The 21,981-nt window shown below is 47.5% G+C and overlaps 1 protein-coding gene and 1 non-coding gene across 7 annotated transcripts in view; one reads left to right on the forward strand and one right to left on the reverse strand.

Moving 5' to 3' along the window:
• g (adaptor-related protein complex 3, delta 1 subunit-like garnet) overlaps window positions 1-21,981 on the forward strand; it is a 316,686-nt gene that overhangs the window by 168,733 nt on the left and 125,972 nt on the right. For all 6 annotated transcript variants that reach the window (XM_055075585.2, XM_050186104.3, XM_050186105.3 and 3 more), the window contains one exon: window positions 9,926-10,115. In XM_055075585.2, the coding sequence (XP_054931560.1) occupies window positions 9,926-10,115 (190 nt within the window). The remainder of the gene's footprint in view (window positions 1-9,925; window positions 10,116-21,981) is intronic.
• Window positions 21,322-21,396, reverse strand: TRNAS-GGA (transfer RNA serine (anticodon GGA)). Its single transcript has one exon. It is a non-coding gene; the product is annotated as a tRNA-Ser (tRNA).

The following is a 21,981-nucleotide window of genomic DNA, read 5'->3' on the forward strand; positions in this document are numbered from 1 at the left end:
TGCTCAGCATAGAAGAAAAATTAGACATTGTTCGTGCTATAGAACGTGACACAAAGAAGTTGGTGCTGGCACGCGACAGACATCTACTGTTGACTACAATGTGTGGCATTTGGAATGCTAAGTTGCTCGGCAGCGCTGCTGCAACTGGGGAGAGTTGCCGGCTACGAGGTTCAACTTTTCGCCATTGTTGCCTCTGTTGCCTAGCGACAGTGATGAGGACGACACGGAAAGTGACAGCACAGGTGATTCAGGTTCGACAGTGGCAGAAGGTGCGCGTTACGTCAGCCTCATGAATGCAATTGTGGCAATGAGAACAGCACCCTGCAATGAAAAATGCGCCCTGTGACAACTGCAGCGCTACCGCGCCCGTGCACGGAGCATATGCAGCGCTAACGAAGAATATGCCATGCATGCGTTTGGCAAGAAGAGGGGATGGGGTGCTGGCCGAAAAGCTGGCTTGCAGCTTCAGTAAGTTTGAGGCCGTAGTCGTCGCTGTTAGGCTGCCGCGCCACCAAATGGAAATAATGTTTTTGTTGCGCGGAGTGAATAGATATTGCATGTTTTTTTCCCTTTCATCGTACTCTCTCTGAGTTGCGTTTTTGACAGGTAAGTGGGTGATCTCATGCAATTTCGGTTAAGCAGTACTACCGTTTAATACATACCTTTCCCGAGCTCCGGCCAACTACAATTTAATGAGGTTTCACTGTAATTCTAATTTTCATAGCATCCTTGCGGATTTCGAATTAACAAGCTTTTACTGTATGCGGTTTGACGGCGCTAGCGTCGAAGTCTATAGAGGGGATGGCATTTTGGCTGGCGCAGCACAGGTGCCGTTGCGTGACCGGCTGCACGCGACGCGCGCTGACACTCGCCACAGGAACAAGAGCTGCGCTCTAAAATGTACCTTAGGAATGCATCACAACCTGCTGCGATGTTGGACTCCGTTGTACTTTCGTAGATGCACCTACTGCACGCTGCTGAGTTCTGCTATATGCATAGGTGGCGTCCAAACGCGATGCTTTGCTTTGAGTAATAGCCACGAATCTCAAAGGCTATGTATGCTTTTTGGTACTGCAAGCGCCGATAAACGTCACGGTCGCCATGTTATAGTCATTACTTCGTGCCGCTTCTCGGCAGAACACCTCGTAGATAAAGAGCGTAGCCTCCAAGATGTGACATGAAAAAAAAATGAGAAAAAGACGCAGTTTCACTCAAAAGGCGAAGCATCGATTGCGATAGCAAATTAGCAGACAGCGGTATGAAGTAAAGATAGTACTTTTATCAGCCGTATCAACTTGTAAACATTCGCCTGCTAACTAAAATACTAAGCATGGCGTCAGCGCACACAGCAAGCATGAACACATCACACCTGATTTCTACGGACACTCGCTGTCAAAGCATTGGCGTGAGGAAACACGGCAACAGCAGCGAGCGAAGTGACATTCGTGCTATCGTTTCAAACCAAAGTGAGCGCCGAGAGTACGCAGCACGCACAAAGCTACGAGCTGCCAATGCAACTAGACTCTGCACCCAACGCAGATCGCTCTCAAGGTATGGCCGCACGACTGCTCGTAGCTGCCACATGTGCAGTTGCAGCTGGAGAGAATGCCCCCCCCCCTCTCCCACCCCCATTGGCACCTCGTAATGTTGGGTGCCTTGCCTGCGAGAGAGAGAGAGAGAGAGAGAGAGAGAAGACGGCGCGCTTCCTCTTCGCATTCATCCCTTTCACTCGCGCAAGACTGAGCCATGATTGTTGGCTCTCGCGACTCCGCTTGCACGCTTTCACTTGCACATACAGCATAGGGTGCGCGGTGACAGTGACGCCGATGATGGAAATGCACTTTGAGTGTCCATATAATTGCTATCACAATTTAAAAAAAGAAAGAAAAACTGTGTTCGCGTTTTTATCTTGAGAGTCTTGAGAGAGGCACAGAACCGACCTGCAACGACGGCCACAGATGAAAAGAGCAAAGCGACACGGCAGCGATTGTCACCAACATGGTCCCGTGCACTAACGCTCTCCCTGTACATGAAGGCATGGAGTTCGAATTATTGGTCGTGGTGCGGATTTCAGTGTGAATTAGCGGGATGTGTTCCATATTGCTTTCAATACATTGTTGGGCGAACCGCAGCAGCTACTTCTAATTATCCAAAATTTCGAAGAAACGAGTTGTCAAACGAGCTTTTACTATAATTTATCATTCCGCAACGCTAAGTGCACTAAATATACTAGGCCCTGTTCACCATATGGGTATCCATCTCACGGCCAGTGCAGGACAAATCCAATCCACAGCCCATACGTATTAGTCGAACCAGTCGCCACTTCATCTCCAGCATTCATATACCAGTTTTATATATTTTTTTAGAATAAACGCAAACATTCAACATCATTCTTATTCAACCATAAACGACATGACTGCTGCCACACTCTTCAATAACTGGCCTGCAGCGAGAAAGCCGTTCTCTTTGCGTATGACGAAGCTTAATGAGGAAATGGGTGTTCCAGTTCTTGAACAGTGTCCTATGGCTCCAGCTGAGTTGTTACCACCATGGCAGTGGTAGCTCATAGAGCGTGACATATCGTTTGTAGAAGTCACTAAGCACGTACCAGAGGCACACATTAGAATGCATTTCTTAGAACTTCAGTCCAAAATTTAGAATTAGCGAGTTGTGAAATGAGCTTTTACTGTAATTTATCATTCCGCAATGCTAAGCACACAGAGTCTAAGTCATATGCCGGGGTCTCATGTGCAGCCGTCGGCCCATCCTTCTAGGAATCCGGTGTACTCCATTCGGAAACAAGTATCTTTACGGCTGAGGCCTATGCACTATTATCAGTTATAAAGCATATAAGGAAATCAAAACTTCCAAAAACTATTATATTGATACATGCATATTGCGTGTTTCTTGTGGATGATGCATGCGGGCGCCCCTACGAAGAGGACAAACGCTCTCTGGCTCTTGAGCTGTCGGTTGAACTGGCCAGTGCTGCATTATCCTTTGTAAATGTACTTTGTGATTAGTCACCAGTTTCTAATCCTTCGTTCTTGTAACAATATTGCCACCTGGTGTTATGAGCCAGCGACCATTCAGCATTGCGTGCCCAGCAAAATGGCGAAGAAGACGACGAGGTCAAGGATCCCGCGCCAGCTGGAGAACCGTCGCTTAGTGCGTGGCATTTTTCGTCTCTGGCTGCTCGTACTGTCACTTACTCCTGTGTTAGCGCGTGACAAACTGGTGGAGGTGCTGGGTAATCTAATCTATGCACAACACCCCTCCGAGCAGCAGGAGCTCCAGCCCCGTACCGGTGGTTACGCCTGTACACCGCGCCAGCAGAAGGATCCGTGGACAAGCCCCTGAGTTTGGACTCCTCGCAGAGAAAATGGCAGCTCCGACCACGCCAACAGGTATGGAAGGCCCAACGCCGATTCAGTGTACGCTACTGAATCCGCGAACGCCAAATCCCTTCCACGGCGCCATACATGAGGATGTTGAAGATTGGCTGGTCCACTATGAACGTGTTGCCGCGTTCAACAAGTGGGATGACGCAGAGAAACTGAAAAACGTATATTTCAGCCTGAACGATGGTGCACGTGTTTGGTACGAGAACCGCGCAGATGCCCTAAATTCATGGGCAGAATTCAAACGCCGGATTCTTGAGACGTATGCGAGCCCTGATCGCCGGGAGCGAGCTGAGCGTGATCTGCAGTCCCGTATACAAATGCCGAACGAAGGTGTCGCAATGTATGTCGAGGACATGACGCGTCTCTTTCGACGAGCCGACCCCAGCATGTCGGAAGAAAAGAAGGTGCGGTACCTGATGCGCGGAGTGAAAGAGCAGCTGTTCGGCGGTCTCGTGCGCAGTCCTCCCAAGACTGTGTCAGAATTTCTTTCCGAGGCCGTCACCATGGAACAGACGCTTCGGCAGCGGGCACCATCATACGAACGCCAAGTGAACGCTGCCTCACCTACGGACTTCTTCGGAGCTCTCGGGGGCCACGTCGATTTCTTTCGAGAGCTCATTCGCTCCGTAATCCGCGAAGAACTCCAGAAGCTGTCGGTACCCTTACAGCCGACGCTCAACTCCTTGTCCAGCGTTCTCCGTGACGAAGTCCAGCAAGCGCTAAGAGAACCACCCTTCAACACAGAAGCTCGACCGCTAAGAACTGACAGCTCCCGTATGTCGTATGCGCAAGCTTTGAGGCAACCTGCCCCACCTCCCTCCCCGCTTCGCACCGCGTGCCCGGCCATGCTACAGCCCGTCCAAGCGGCCTCGTATTACCAGGACCACCGACACGCCCCAAGGAAATCAGACGTGTGGCGGGCACCTGATCGCCGTCCCCTTTGCTTTCACTGTGGCGAAGCTGGGCACGTCTACCGACAGTGCTCCTATCGAGAGCTCGGACTACGCGGATTTTCAGCAAACTCGCCGCGACCTAGGTTCGGCCAGCGTCCCCCTGAAATTGAACAATACGTTGCCCAGCAGTGCGGATCCCCATCAACTCGACACCAGTCACGCTCCCCTTCGCCGCGGCGGTTTTCTCCGACTCGCCGTACGTATTCGAGCGTGGTGCGGGGTCGGTCGCCCAGCCCGCGCCGGGAAAACTAACCACAGCGGCCTTCGGGGGCGAGGCCGCTCAGTCTGGACGTACTCAAGGACCCCTACTGACGCGTACACGGACCGACGATACACCGACGACGACAGTACCCGCTGATTACAGAAAAAGAATTTCCTTGGACATTCCTGTAGTGCTCGACGGTCGTGAATTGACTGCTTTAGTGGACACTGGAGCGGATTATTCTATAATCAGCGAAAGACTGGCCACCCTTCTGAAGAAAGTGACGACGCCTTGGAATCAAACGCCAGTTCGTACAGCTGGCGGGCACATCATCACCCCACTCGGCATGTGCACGGCAAGAATACAGATTCGCGGCTCCACGTTTGTTGCCAGCTTAAGCATTCTCCCTCAGTGTTCTCGAGACCTAATCATCGGTATGGACTTTCTCAGGGAGCACGGAGCTATCATCGACATTCGAGAACGCCTCGTCACTTTCTCGACAAAGAGCGCCGCAGCGACGACCAACACCATCCACCCTCGAGCACCTCTTCGTGTCATCGACGACGCTGTCACGTTACCACCACGTGCAAGTGTCGTGGTTCAGGTGGCATGTGACAGACTCTTATACGGTGAAGCGGTCGCAGAAAGCAATCGCTCTCTCCTGCTTTCTCAAGGTGTTTGCGTAGCAAGAAGCCTTATTGATCTCCATGATGGCCACTGTGAGGTTCTTGTCACGAACTTCAGCTACGAACACCGGCACCTTTTCCCCGGTACTGTCATCGCCTACGCCGACCCGATCGCCGATGTCACTGAGTGTTTTGTTTCCGAGGCAATCGACAATGCTGAACCACCTTTACGCAACGTCGACATTAGTCCAACGCTTCCTGAAGAGAACAAACAACCCCTACGCGAGCTGTTGCTCGAGTTCCACTCTTGCTTTGCACGGTCGTCGAAGATACGTCAAACGTCGATTACGAAACACCGTATCATCACCTATGACGACGTGCCCCCCATACGGCAACAGCCTTATCGTGTTTCCCCGACAGAACGACATGCGATTCAAACGCAGGTGAAGGAAATGCTTCAAGACGGCGTAATACAGCCTTCATGCAGTCCCTGGTCATCGCCAGTCGTTCTCGTTAAAAAGAAAGATGGCACGCTTCGGTTTTGTGTGGACTACCGGAAGCTAAACAACGTCACAAAGAAAGACGTGTACCCGTTGCCTCGTGTCGACGATTCTCTGGATAGATTGAGGCGCGCAAAGTATTTCTCCTCTATCGATCTGAAAAGTGGCTACTGGCAAATTGAAGTAGATGAGCGGGACCGCGAGAAAACTGTGTTTGTGACTCCGGACGGCCTTTACGAATTTAGAGTACTCCCTTTTGGCCTCTGTTCCGCGCCAGCCACATTCCAGCGAATGATGGATACCGTTCTCGCTGACCTCAAATGGAAAAGCTGCCTCGTCTATCTCGATGATGTCGTTATCTTTTCGGAGACTTTTGACGAGCACCTTCGACGCCTTCGGAATGTACTCGAAGCCATTCGATTGGCTGACCTTACACTCAAGCCAGAGAAATGCCATTTCGGTTACGAGGAACTGAAGTTCCTTGGTCACGTCGTGAGCGCGGCAGGTGTTCGGCCCGATCCCGAGAAGACTGATGCCGTAGCTGCTTTTCCCACTCCAACCGACAAGAAAAGTGTCCGACGGTTTTTGGGGTTGTGTGCCTATTATCGACGCTTCATTGAAAATTTTTCGAAGATTGCAGAGCCGATATTTCGCCTTACACGTGACGACGTGCCATTCCTCTGGACGGATGAACAACAGACTGCCTTTGCGGAGCTACAACATCGATTGTCTTCTCCTCCTGTGCTCGGTCATTTTGATGAGGATGCTGACACAGAAGTACGCACTGACGCCAGCAATATCGGTCTTGGAGCTATCCTGGTGCAACGGCAAGACGGAACTGAACGAGTTATCGCCTACGCGAGCCGCACTCTGTCACGGGCAGAGTCCAATTATTCCACCACAGAGAAGGAGTGCCTCGCGGTTATTTGGGCTACTACAAAGTTTAGGCCCTATCTCTACGGGCGGCCATTTAAAGTTGTGACCGATCATCACGCTTTGTGCTGGTTGACCAACCTCCGAGACCCTTCTGGACGATTGGCACGTTGGAGTCTGCGACTCCAGGAATTTAACATCACCATCGTATACAAGTCAGGTAGGAAACATGAAGATGCTGACACTCTATCAAGAGCACCTGTTGAATCTCCGAATCCTGACGAGGAAGACGACAGCGCCTTCCTGGGAGCCCTCAGCAGACCGGACCTGCTCGCTGCACAACGATCGGACGCTGAGTTAAGGCCCATAATTGATCACTTAGAAGGCAGCATCGCGTCCATTCCTCGCCCACTTTCGCGACGGTTGTCATCATTTTGCCTTCGAGAGGGCATCTTATACAAAAGAAACACAGGTGCCGGCGACAAACCACATCTTCTAGTAGTGCCTCAAGCCCTTCGCGACGACATTCTATTAGCCTGCCACGACGAGCCGACATCTGGTCACTTGGGTTCCTCAAGGACTCTGGACAGGGTACGGCAACTGTACTACTGGCCTAGACTGACTGCTTGCGTCAAACGCTACGTGAAAGGATGCCGTGAATGCCAGCGCCGAAAGTCACCACCCTTCAAGCCTGCAGGCCTTCTACGACCCATCGACCCTCCGCGTACGCCGTTTGATCAAGTTGGAATGGACCTTCTTGGACCATTTCCCTTGTCTTCCTCCGGCAATAAGTGGATCATTGTCGCAACTGACTACTTGACGCGTTACGCTGAGACGAAGGCACTACCACGCGGGACAGCATCTGAAGTTGCCCAGTTTTTTATGCATCACATTGTGCTTCGGCATGGCGCACCATCAATCATCATCACTGACCGAGGGACGGCATTTACGGCGAAGCTTCTGGACGACATCTTCAAGTTGAGTTACACGAGTCATCGAAAGACCACTGCATACCACCCTCAGACTAATGGTTTAACAGAAAGACTAAACAAAACACTGGCAGACATGCTCTCTATGTACGTCGATGTGCAGCACAAAACGTGGGACGAAATCCTGCCATACGTAACGTTTGCGTACAACACTGCCACACAGGAAACTACACGATTTACGCCGTTTCGCCTCGTTTATGGTCGAGATGTTCAAACTATGCTCGACGCCATGATTCAATATGAAGACATCGATCAGCTCGACCAGTTAGCTCCTGACGTCGAGGAGTACATTCAGCGTGCCGAGGAAGCCCGTCAACTGGCCCGTGTCCACATACGACAGCAGCAGTGTACCGATGCCATAAGGTACAATCTTCACCATCGACAAGTTACCTATGAGCCTGGTGACCAAGTTTGGGTTTGGACCCCCATTAGACGGCGAGGCCTCAGCGAGAAACTCCTGAGCAAGTACTTCGGACCATACACGGTACTAAGGCGTGTAAGCGACGTGAATTATGAAGTGGTTCCGGACGGAGACCTACCATCGCCCAAGCGCCGTTTACCACGCGCAGAGACTGTGCATGTCGTCCGCCTCAAGCCGTATTTTGCACGGTGATGTTAAGTCTACCGGTGAAACAAACTTTTGTTTTTTGCTGTCGTCGCGTCGTCCTCCAAAGAACTGCGAAGTGTTTTTTTTCTCTTTTCTTGTTCCCGACGACAGAACCCAATTTTTTTTGCCTCGTGTGCATGCCCGTATGTGTGCTAGCGCGTTTTCCCCTTTTTTTTAATGTCTTACCTAATGTGCGTACTTTCCGTGTACGTCTTGTGTTTGAGCATCGAGTCGATGCTTCATAGGGAGGGGGAATAATGCCACCTGGTGTTATGAGCCAGCGACCATTCAGCATTGCGTGCCCAGCAAAACGGCGAAGAAGACGACGAGGTCAAGGATCCCGCGCCAGCTGGAGAACCGTCGCTTAGTGCGTGGCATTTTTCGTCTCTGGCTGCTCGTACTGTCACTTACTCCTGTGTTAGCGCGTGACAATATTTACAGGCTTCCAAAGCGTAGTAAAAGCCCTGAAGTCAATCTAAACACAAAAATCCTGTACTCATTAAGCTCTATACAGCCCTGTGTAGAGCGTATATATCTAACCAGCATGTTATTACACGCTGGGTACCTGGCCATAGAGGCATCGAGGGTAATGTGCTTGCACACCAAATGGCCACGTCACTTACATTGCAAGCTATTAATCCTACCGCTGCATTGCCTGCCACAGATCTGAAACCTCTCTTACAAAAGAAACTGCGAAGGCACCTAATAAGCTTCACGTGATAAAGCCACAGTTACGTTTCTGGCCCTCCGTTACAAAATCGCAGTGATCTGATGTCCTATTCTGTTGTCTCAGACTAGGACACACATTTGGCACCCATAATTTTCTGCTTGCTATTGCATTAGTAATCTTCCGTTGTAAAGTGACGGCCGCAAACGCACAAATCCTGGCGTTGTTCGGATAGCGGCAGGTAAATGCGCTGCAGCCAGCCTTCTCGTCAGCTGCCTTGCAGAGGGACACGATGTCGCCGTTTGACATATTGCCAGTTGCCACATTTGCAGTCCACAACGCAACGAAGTCGAATCATAGTGCCTGCGAAAAGACTGAGACCGACTCTGACCGCAGAGCTGTCATCAAAATGGAGCACGTTGTAATGCAAGCGGTCGACGCTTCCTGTGTGCCAGAACTGCTTAAGTGGAGTGAGAAATTGTTCTTGTGAATTTTCTTTCTGTTACTTTCTTTTTATAGAAACAAATTAACATTCCAACTATTGCAAACATAATTTGTTCACCATAAAGGTGGAAAATTATCGATTACACGCCCTGGGCAGCCAATCGGATAGCTCGGCCACATGAGGTCAATTGGGTGATTTACGTCATATGGTTAGGGGCGACTGAATATTCAGCCAAGCAGTGTGCGGCGATCAGCAGCGATGTACATTTTTAAAGCCTTATAATATATTACACGCTTTACGCAGAGCACTTAGATGCGTCAATTAATGATCAGAAGGACCTACTCTAACGACTCAGTATGTTTGTAGAAAACCATCAAAATCGTTTCAGGGTCCCTTTAAGAGGTAGTTGCTTTTATCGAGTTAACGCTTATATCAAATTTTTTAGCCATCCCATTCACTTCGTTATAACAAGGGCTTACTGTGTGTGCCAAAATGTGCATTCACTAGTATTTCACTTTGGTGTTGATGTAGTGCAGTAAGCATGTGTGTCTCATATTTCCACTGTTCCAAAAACTGATTGAAAAAGATGCAATGCTACTTCCATTACTGTTGAATCAACATGGATCCTGCAATATGGTGTGATCTTGCGGCATGCACAGGCAAGGAAAGGCGGAAGAAAACATCCCAGCTAGCAGTAGCCTCAGAGTCGGATGAGGAGGAACTGCCCGGTCCACTCGGTGTGGTCAACACATCCGTTGAGATGCCTGAAGGTGCTCGGCTGTCTGATGATGACGATGATGACCGCAATGCTGATGACCCACATCGGGCCTTGGACATCGACCTGGAAGAGTGAGACCCCTTTTTGTCTCTGCTCCAGCATGTGTCACTTTCAATGCTCAGCACATGAGCACACTGCTCACAAATCACTGTGCCAGAACAGCGCAAGTCATTTCATGTCGCTGTATTACATATGGCCACACTTTTTGATCTGAACGTACATTTTCACAGCTCAGCGATTCGAACACAATAATCTGACTGCATGGTGGCCAGGGCTTTCTGTGCTACCGGTGAGTGATAAGTAATTGCTGGAAATCCAAATTCAGTCTTAATGCATCACAAAGGCTCTTGCCTTCATCGTATACAAAAATGGCTCAGCTCGATGTCCCCAGCGCCCACCAGTGGTGCAAGAAGCGTTAGCAGCCATGTGTTCCGAGTATCACATTTTAATCGCTGAGCATATTACTGAGAGAAGCGGAAATTTTTCTTAGTATAGTTCAGAATCATTATAGCAAAAGTGTACAGCAAAGCGCTTTTTTATTCATCGAGTCAGTTTGCATGTTTCAAAAGTCTAAAAACAATCCCACAGCATCTTAATACACTTTAAATGGCATTGTTAGTAAGCACTTATGAACAAATCCCTGTGAAACTTGTTTGATAATGTTGTGGACAAGTGTAGCAGATGTTTCATGTGTCACAAGCATAATGCACAATGTAGTAAGCCTGTGTGTGCTGGAAAGAGCAAAGCTGCGGGGTAGGTGCTTTAAACTACCTTCTGATGGTGCCATGCACATTATCAGCAGTCATCACGAGACTTCTCTTTTCAGTTGGTGTACAACACCGTAGCAAAATGTAATACTCTAGTACTCCCTGGTAGTGGCTGGCATGTACTACTATGTGAAAGTTACTGCCATTGCCAACAAAACAATCCCTCTCAGTCCCTGTGGTGTTAAAAAAAAGAAAGGGAAGGCATTTTCTTAGCGACACTGGTACCAATGAGAAGCAACAATGACATAAAATCTCCCGTAAAATGCAGCATATAATATTGTCCCCGCAGGGGCGTCTGCATCAGCAGGCGTTTGGTGTGTTGCGACACCACGTACCCAAGCACACAAGGGTTGGACCCTCCCGCGTGTAGCCGTGCGTGGCTTAGCCGTGTCTGGGGAAAGGGGGATCCTAGGGGTTGAGCCGATGCTGGGTGTTTGGACCTTTAAGGCCCCCCGGCGGAGGCAACACACCTCTTCGGCCTCTGCTTCACATAGACGGCACCTCCAGGCTGACCCACCTGGAGGAAATCGGCAGTTGCCTTTTCCTGTCCTCCTCGCCATTCTTCGTCTTTCTCTCCCACTTTTCCATCTTTCCTGTCTTCTGTTCATTTCTTTTAACTTCCTATTTCCTGGCGGCAAGGGTTAACCTTGTGTAATATATCCAGTCTTGGGTATATATATATTAGGTTATAGTAGGAACGTACGCTGGCATACACAGAATAGAATTTTTCTAATCCTGTGACGTCCTCAGGTTGGGCTCCAAGGTGGGCGGCGGGCATTCCTGCTGAATACAGTAATCCTATATATGGCTTCGAATTTCCCCCCACTCCCTGATCGCTCCCTGAAAAGGGGGCGCACTGATGAAACCTTCAACTTTCTCTTGAAACCAAAAGAAATATTTCCCAAGTATTGTGTAATACATAGTCAACACGAAAGCAAGACAGTCCGTACAATATCCCCATTTGTGGTCGCAAAATGTCTGACAGAAGCAATCGGCTCTGGTTACAAAGTAACTAAGATGGGAAGCGGCGACCTTCTTCTGGAAGTGCGTGACAAGCTCCAATACAGCAACCTGACCAAACTTGTTGCATTTGGTGACATTCCTGTCTCTGTGGGTCCCCACCAGTCAATGAACACTGTATGTGGTGTCATTTCTGATGACGACCTCCTTGAACTTAGTGAGAGCGAGCTTTTAAAAGGATGGCTAGAACAAAACGTGGTAAAGGTGCAACGAATTAAGTTAAGGCGCGATGACAAGGAAATTCCAACAAAGCATCTAATAATAACATTTGGAACAAGTGAACTGCCTGATTCATTAGAGACGGGATATTGTAAACTACGCGTACGACCGTACATTCCCAATCCGCGCCGATGCTTCAAGTGCCAGCGTTTTGGGCATGGGTCTTAGAGCTGTCGAGAGCGTGCTACTTGTGCAAAATGTGCATCTAAAGACCACACATCAGACACCTGTTCTTCCACAACCCACTGCGCTAACTGTGGCGGAGACCACCCCACCTATTCGCGATTGTGCCCGTCATGGAAGAAAGAAAAACAAATAATCGAACTGAAAGTCAAACTAAACATTTCTTTCCCAGAAGCGCGCAAGCGATTTTCTGTCCACAACCATTCGAATCTGTCCTACAGTGATGTGATGCTCCGGGGGGCAGTGCCACATCCTCTGGCGGCCGCGCAAGTCACACGGAGTGTGACGGCGGCTACGCCATCAGCCCCCTTGGCGGGAGCAGCCACTGCTCTTCTGCCCCCTACCACGAAGGGCCAGCAGACCTCCGGGCCTGCCGGTCCCAGGGCCACTGCTCGTGCAGACAGGCCCGAAAAACCCCCGAGAGCGCCCGCTGAGCAGGCATCATCCAGCACCTCTGACGAGGCGATGGACGTAACAAAAACTTCTCTGGCGTCTCAGACGCCCTCCAGAGTTGCTCCCTGGAGCGCGCCAACAAGAAAGAAATACCCCGCATCAAGGGACCTGGAAAGGTCTCATGAGCCAACTTAATTGATATCTTTTGACACGCACCATAAAACACTTCCAATGTAGCCACACAAATAATGCACTGGAATGTGAGAGGTCTAATACACAATCTTGATGACATTAAGGAACTCCTTTGCAAGTTTAATCCAGGGGTGCTGTGTGTGCAAGAGACACACCTCAATCCTTCACATACTTTCTCAAACAATATGCCATTTACTGCAAAGGTCGCAATGACGATTAAGCCTCATCAGGCGGTGTTGCTATTATAGTTGATAAGGGTATCGCCTGCCAGCATTTGCATCTGCAAACGCCCCTTGAGGCAGTGGCAATCAGAGCCGTGCTATTTGATAAGCTAGTTCACAGTTAGCTCTCTGTACATTCCTCCGAGCCATCAACTTTCCAGAGCAGACTTCGAGAGCTTTGACGCAGAACTCCCTGAACCTTACATTGTAGTAGGCGATTTAAATGCACACAACACCCTCTGGGGACGTTCTCGTTTTGATACGAGAGGGCGCTTATTAGAAAATTTCCTTTCATCTTCCAATGTGTGGTTACTAAACAAGAAAGAACCCACATTCTACAGCGTGGCGAACAAAATGTTCTCATCTATTGACTTAAGTATAACATTAAGTACACTAGTGCCATACCTGGAGTGGAACGTGATCAAAAATCCATACGGGAGCGACCATTTTCCAATTGTCATAAAATCAGCAAAATGTGATGAATGCTCTCCATGCGTCCCCCACTGGAAAGTCGAGTCAGCCGACTAGAAACATTATAAAGAACTCATCCGCATGACTTGGGAAGACATCTCTGCACTTTCTATTGATGACGCTGTGGCATATCTGACAGCATTTATTGTTGATGCGGCGTCACTATGTATCCCTGAGTCAAATAGATCGCCCTTCAAACGACGTGTTCCCTGGTGGAATGCGGAGTGCAAAGAAGCTTGTAAAAATCAAAATAAGGCTTGGAGTCACCTTCGCGAATCTCCAACTGCCGAGAATCTGATCAATTTCAAGAAAATAAAGTCACTGGGTAGAAGAACACGCCGCCGGGCCAAACGGGAAAGATGGCAAAAATACATCAGTAGCATCAATTCATATACAGACGAAGGGAAAGCCTGGAATAGGGTCAACAAAACAAAAGGCCGCGGAACTCATCCTCTACCTTTAGTAAACACAAAGGAGACACTATTGAGGACCAAGCTGATTCGCTAGGGGCACATTTTCAGTACATCTCTAGTTCATCCCATTACTCAGATACATTCCTAAGATGTCAGCGACAAACGCAATGACAGCCTCTGAATCAGAAAGGAAATAAAAATGAACCTTACAACCTACCATTTCATCATCAACATCATCAGCCTGGTTACGCCTACTGCAGGGCAAAGGCCTCTCCCATACTTCTCCAACAACCCCGGTCATGTACTAATTGTGGCCGTGTCGTCCCTGCAAACTTCTTAATCTCATCTGCCACCTAACTTTCTGCCACCCCCTGCTACACTTCCCTTCCCTTGGAATCCAGTCCGTAATCCTTAATGACCATCAGTTGTCTTCCCTCCTCATTACATGTCCTGCCCATGCCCATTTCTTTTTCTTGGTTTCAACTAAGATGTCATTAACTCGCGTTAGTTCCCTCACCCAATCTGCTCTTTTCTTATCCCTTAACATTACATCCATTATTCTTCTTTCCATAGTTCGTTGCATCATCCTCAATTTAAGTAGAACCCTTTTCGTAAGCCTCCAGGTTTCTGCCCTGTGGGTGAGTACTGGTAAGACACAGCTATTATACACTTTTCTCTTGAGGGATAATGGCAACCTGCTGTTCATGATCTGAGAATTCCTGACAAATGCACCCCAGCCCATTCTTATTCTTCTGATTATTTCAGTCTCATGATCCGGATCCGCCGTCACTACCTGCTCTAAGTAGATGTATTCCCTTACCACTTCCAGTGCCTCGCTACCTATTGTAAATTGCTGTTCTCTTCCGAGACTGTTAAATATTAATTCAGTTTTCTGCAGAGTAATTTTTAGACCCACTCTTGTGCTTTGCCTCTCCGGGTCAGTGAGCATGCATTGCAGTTGGTCCCCTGAGTTACTAAGCAAGGCAAAATCATCAGCGAATCGCACTTTACTAAGGTATTCTCCGTTAACTTTTATCCCCAATTCTTCCCTATCCAGGTCTCTGAATACCTCCTGTAAATACGCTGTGAATAGCATTGGAGAGATTGTATCTCCCTGCCTGACGCCTTTCTTTATTTGGATTTTGTTGCTTTCTTTATGGAGGACTATGGTGGCTGTGGAGCCGCTATAGATATCTTTCAGTATTTTTTCAGTATTTTTCAGGTTTCGACAGAATCAAGTGCTTTCTCGTAATCAATGAAAGCTATATATAGCGGTTGGTTATATTCCGCACATTTCTCTATCACCTGATTGATAGTGTGAATATGGTCTATTGTTCAGTAGCCTTTACGGTATCCTGCCTGGTCCTTTGGTTGACAGAAGTCTAAGGTGTTCCTGATTCTATTTGCGATTACCTTAGTAAATAGTTTGTGGGCAGCGGACAGTAAGCTGATCGGTCTATAATTTTTCAAGTCTTTGGCATCCCCTTTCTTATGGATTAGGATTATGTTAGCGTTCTTCCAAGATTCCGGTACGCTCGAGGTCATGAGGCATTGCGTATACAGGGTGGCCAGTTTTTCTAGAACATATCCGCCCACCATCCTTCAACAAATCTGTGGTTACCTGATCCAACCCAGCTGGCTTGCCCCTTTGCATAGCTCCCAAGGCTTTCTTTACTTCTTCCGGCGTTACTTGTGGTTTTTCAAATTCCCCTAGACTGTTCTCTCTTCCATTATTGTCGTGGGTGCCACTGGTACTGTATAAATCTCTATAGAACTCCTCAGCCACTTGAACTATCTCATTCATATTAGTAATAATATTGCCGGCTTTGTCTCTTAACGCATACATCTGATTCTTGCCTATTCCTAGTTTCTTCTTCACTGCTTTTAGGCTTCCTCTGTTCATGAGAGCATGTTCAATTCTTTCTATATCATACTTCCTTATGTCAGCTGTCTTACGCTTGTTGATTAACTTCGAAAGTTCTGCCAGTTCTATTCTTGCTGTAGGGTTAGAGGCTTTCATACATTGGTGTTTCTTGATCAGATCTTTCGTCTCCTGCGATAGCTTACTGGTATCCTGTCTAACGGAGTTACTACTAACTTCTATTGCACACTCCTTAATGATGCCCACAAGATTGTCGTTCATTGCTTCAACACTAAGGTCCTCTTCCTAAGTTAAAGCCGAATACCTGTTCTGTAGCTTGATCTGGAATTCCTCTATTTTCCCTCTTACCGCTAACTCATTGATCGGCTTCTTATGTACCAGTTTTTTCTGTTCCCTCCTCAGGTCTAGGCTAATTCGAGTTCTTACCATCCTATGGTCACTGCAGCGCACCTTGCTGAGCACGTCCACATCTTGTATAATGCCAGGGTTAGCGCAGAGTATGAAGTCTATTTCATTTCTAATCTCGCCGTTCGGGCTCCTCCACGTCCACTTTCAGCTATCCCGCTTGCGGATGAAGGTATTCATTATCCGCATAATATTCTGTTCCGCAAACTCTACTAATAAGTCTTCCCTGCTTTCCTAGTGCCTATGCCATATTCCCCCACTGCCTTGTCTCCAGCCTGCTTCTTGCTTACATTGGTATTGAAGTCGCCCATCAGTATAGTGTATAACCGACCATTTAACATGGTGGAATTTCAGGCTGCACTGAACTGTTGCAATAAATCAGCTCCTGGAGGCGATCGAATAGTTGATGAGATGATCGAACACCTACATGCCGAAACACACAAAACACTGCTATCAATTTTTAATTCCATATTCTCTGCCAGTTATATTCCATCTGCCTGGAAGCAAGCAGTTGTAATTCCTATTGTCAAAGAGGGCAAGGATCCAACTTCGGTCAGCAGCTACAGGCCTATAGCCCTGACAAGCTGCCTATGCAAACTCTTTGAGAAAATGGTAAACAGACGCCTAATTCATCATCTTGAAAGCAACAAAATACTAGACCCCTTTAAGTGTGGTTTCTGGGAGGGTAGATGTACGACAGATCACCTTGTCCGCATGGAGGTAAATATCCGAGATTCCTTCGTGCACAAGCAGTTTTTATTGGCGGTATTTTTAGATATGGAAAAGGCATACGACACAACCTGGCTTTTTGGAATTCTTCGTGATCTGGCTGGTATGGGTGTCAGAGGCAATCTCTTGAACCTGATTCAAAGCTACTTCTCTAATCGTACATTCCGTGCGAGGGTTGGTAAAGTGCTATCTCGTCAATATTCGCAGGAAACAAGTGGTGTGCTGAGCTGCACGCTCTTTTGTAAAAATGAATTCCCTCTATAGCATCACACCACGAACAATGTTTTACATATTCAGTGTGTGTGGATGACGTACAGATAGGATTTAAATTATGCAATATTTCTATCGGTGGAGCAACATGTACAGCTTGGCCTAAACAAAATATCTAAGTGGGCTGACGAGAATGGATTTAAGTTAAACCCCCAAAAAAGCACATGCGTTCTATTCTCTAAAATGAGAGGTATGTTACCTGACCCTATTGTCCATCTTAATGGACAGCCGCTATCTGTCAGCCGCGAACATACATTTTTAGGAATCATCTTAGACTCGAAACTAACATTTGTCCCTTACCTTAGGTATCTTAGAGCGAGATGTCTGAAGACAATGAATTTACTAAAGCTCTTGTTCCGCACATCTTGGGGAAGTGACAGGAGGTGCCTTTTGAGCCTCTACAAAAGCCTTGCACGGTCCCGCCTCGACTATGGAGCAATAGTGTATAGCTCTGCTGCGCCTAGTGCTTTAATGATGCTAGATCCCATTCACCACTTGGGTATACGCCTCGCTACAGGCGTTTTTAGGACAAGTCTCGTAGAAAGCCTGTATGTGGAGTGTAATGAATGGTCATTACGTCTCCAAAGGACATATTTAACTTTTTCTTATTGCTCTCAAGGTTAAATCAGACGTGCAGCATCCATGTCAGTCATCTATTCGTGAAGTGTCTACAGCCAGGTTATTTCGTAACCACCCAGTTATTAGAGCTCCGTTGTACCTCCGTTTGATAACACTGGCAGAAGAAACAGGTGTCTTAGTCCCAGAGAATGTCCTAATGGCACCCACTCGCCTGCTCCCACCATGGGAATGGCAGACCATTGAATGCGACGTCTCTTTCGTTGAAATATCTAAGAGGGCGCCAGAAGCACATATACAATTCCATTTTCGTGAACTTCACGAGAAGTACTCTTGTACAGAATGCTATACAGACGCTTCCAAGTCCTTAAGGGAGTTTCCTACGCAGCTCTGGGACCTTCATTTTCAGTATCCGGGGCACTAAATCCACACACAAGTGTCTTTACAGCGGAAGCCTAGGCTATACTATCGGCTATTCAAAACATAAGGCTCACAAAACTTGCTAGGGCTATTGTGTTTACAGATTCATTAAGTGTAGTCAGAGCCCTACTTAGTCCAAGAAAATATAAGAACTCAGTTTTTAGTGAGCTGTACAGTCTGTTGTGCTCCCTATATATGTGCAATCAAGTGATTATCATATGCTGGGTACCTGGTCACAAAGGTATAAAAGGCAACGAAGCTGCTGACCAAAGCGCTAGGTCAGTAACTTTTAGCGATGCAGATGCAAATATCCCCATCCCTACCACAGACCTAAAGCCTTTTCTACGCCGTCAATTGAGGAATCATAGGCAAGGCGAGTGGGATACACAAGCAATGAATATGCTTCACATAATAAAACAAGAACTGGGGAACTGGATAAATGGGAAAATAGCAAGGTACAATGAAGTACTTCTTTGCCGATTAAGGATAGGCCACACATACGGTACCCACTCTCATCTCTTGACTGGGGGCGATCCTCCAACTTGTGTTAAGTGCGACAATAGTCTCACAGTCCTCCATGTTCTTATTCAGTGCCCTGCAATAGAAACAGGGAGGAAAAAGTATTTCCCTTCTGCATATCGCGAGAATATACCCCTTCACCCTGCATTTTTTCTTAACGATGAACCGCTTTTTAATCTGCAAACAGTCTTAGACTTTTTAGCTGAAACCGACACCCTGAAAATCATTTGGCCAGGCAACCTTTAGCACATGACTAACAGCCCTGCGTTCAAGGGCTCTCTTGAAACTCTGGTGTCAGTGTTATGTTTTATTGCATCATGTTTTAACGAAAGCCTGTTGCCATAGCCCACATCACATCCTAGTCACCGTCATTATTTTAGCACCTATATATTCTACGCCACTTACAGCTACAGGTATTAGGCCCTTTTACAGCCATGTCACATCTTCCATGAGGAATTTATTGTGCACGCCATCCATAATACATCTTCAACATTACCACTTGTCATGGTGCTCTTTGGCCAAACCTGGCCCTTGCGCCATAAAACACCACACATCATCAGCATATAGTATTGTCACGTGGTAGTGACGGCCACAAACGTAGTAGCAAAAGTGTAAATGGCGAAACTAAACCTTTATTGGACGGACCTGTGCCTAGAAAAACAGGCTACATTCAAAGTACAACGATAGCGGCAAACGCAGTCGGCGATCGTTGAAACCTGTGTCGGTCAAGCCCGTTCACTTTTATACATCAGCCATCGAAGGCTCCAGAGTAGCCACTGGGGTCCGCGTGTCTTCCAGAAAGTTCTACACAATTCACGTCGCACATGCAATCAGATTACACAAGCTTCGGTGACAACAGACAGTACATAGAACCATCAATAACATTCGAGAAACTTCTGATACATGCGGCGTCTCCCTCGCTTGGCGATAACATTTATTAGACGGTGAAAAGCGGTCATCCAATAAATATAAACAAGTAAGCGTGTCAATGCCCCCTCTCAAAAAGCATTGTCCCAATGCTACGAGAATAACAGGAGAGCGAAACACAAAAGGGCACTTATTAAACAAAAGTAACAAAACAACAAAGAAATAAGTCCAAAGTAACACAGAAAAAAAAAACGAAAAACGAAAAAAACAACAACTTCAAAGTGCAGCTATGCAGAGTCCCAAAGTTCGTTAGTGCTGGTAGAACGGCTTAAGTCGCACAACGTAGACTATTTCAGATCATGAGCAGTGCCGCGTTGATAGCGAAATGCCATCTGGCACAACCTCATAGTCTAGTGCGCCAATGTGTCGGATAATCTTGTAGGGTCCGAAATAGGGACATCAAAACTTCTTACTAAGTCTTCGTCGGCGTATTGGGGTCCAAACCCAAACACGGTCGCCAGGCTGATATTCCACGTATCGTCATCGAAGATTGTAGTGCCGGCCACCAGTCCTCTTCCTATTCTTGATGTGCAGGTAGGCGAGCTGTCAGGCTTCTTCGGCATGCTGGAGATAGCGTCGTTGTCGAGATTCTCTTCGACGGTGACGTGCAGCAGCATGGTGTCAAGAGTCGTCGTCGGGTTCCTTCTGTAAACCAGCTTGAACGGCGTTATTTGAGTTGTTTCTTGCATTGCCGTGTTATAAGCGAAGGTTACATATGGCCAGACCGCATCCCACATCTTGTGCTCGACATCGATGTACAGCCGCTCCGTCAGACCATTCATCTGCTGCTGGTAGGCAGTTGTCCTCATGTGGCTTGTCTGGCTGTATTGCAGAATGGCTTGGATGAGCTCTGCTGTAAAGGCTGTTCCTTTGTCAGTCATGAGGAATTCTGGGGCACCATGTCGCAGGAGGATGTTCTCGACGAAGAATTTTGCCACTTCGGCTGCACTACCTTTTGGTAGAGCTTTTGTTTCGGTGAAGCGGGTGAAGTAGTCTGTTGCCACGACGATCCACTTCTTTCCAGATGTTGAAGTCTGAAAGGGTCCCAACAAATCCATCCCGATCTGTTGAAATGGCCAGAAAGGAGGCTCGATCAGCTGTAGTAATCCCACTGGCCTTGTCAGTGGTGTCTTTCATCGCTGACAGTCTCGGCATGTTTTGACCTAACAGGCGACGTCGGCGGTCAGCACATCCAGTAATACCTTTCCTGTATCCTCGATAGCATACGGGAGAATCTGAGGTGCCCAGTGGTCGGATTGTCGTGTAGGGCATGCAGTACTTCTGGACACAGTGCTGAAGAAATAACAAGAAGGTAGTTGGTGCAGACAGGTGAGAAGTTTTTCTTTACAAGTACCGTATTTACTCGATTCTAACATGCCCTCGATTCTAACGCGCGCCCGTTCCCGGGACCTAAAAAAAAAAAGTCCTCTACAGTACTGCGCACCTCATTCTTTCAAACAGAAATACAACTTTCTCTCATTTGGAAAAAAACAAACAAAAAATTACTCCAAATGCACTAAAGTTTGATGTTGTAGTTCTGCGGAAACCCGCAAGGTGGAGAGAAGTAATGAATAAAGGGAAAATCAGACATCCACCCTTACGTGGCAATTGTTACAAAGGAAACCCATACGGGTTCCTCGAAAGAAAAGCCTCATAGTTGAAGAAAAATTCGTCCTGGTCCGGGACTCGAACCCGGGTCCACCGCCTTTCCGGGGCAGCCGCTCTACCATCTGAGCTAACCAGGCGGCTAGCAGAAGGCAGGGCGAAGTCGAATTTGTCGACAAATTCGACTTCGACAAAACATTTTTCATTTGCATACAGCCATCACGTCCTTCTGCATCCGGCCATGTTTCTTGGTGTAGAACCGCTTTTTAAGACCAAAGCAGTCCTCGCTTTCTTAAAAGATGTTGTACTACATGTTACAAGCCCATTCATTTCTTAGCGCATCCTCTTTCCAGAGGATATTGCTAGGATAGATTCTCTGTATAGCACATGCCTCTAGGCCCTTGAGTTTCAAGGGCCCCGGTGAGGCAGTTGTGCTCTAGACAATATTATACATCTAGACAATCACATATTTTATATATTGCATCATTCTTTCTCAATACATATTAATGTTCATAGTACACGACAATAGTCATTCCCATAATTTTATTACTCGTACATTTTATCGAATTTGCATCAACTCTTTTAGGCCCCTTTACAGCCACGGCGCATTAAGATCATAGAACCCATCAGGCACTGCGAACTCATTAATCATTAGCATGGCGCTCTTTGGCGACGTCTGGCCCTTGCGCCATTAAACATCAAATATTCATTCATTCATTCTGCCA

The sequence above is a fragment of the Dermacentor andersoni genome, chromosome 11 (genome assembly GCF_023375885.2).
Source record: "Dermacentor andersoni chromosome 11, qqDerAnde1_hic_scaffold, whole genome shotgun sequence".
NCBI classification, from domain to species: domain Eukaryota; kingdom Metazoa; phylum Arthropoda; class Arachnida; order Ixodida; family Ixodidae; genus Dermacentor; species Dermacentor andersoni.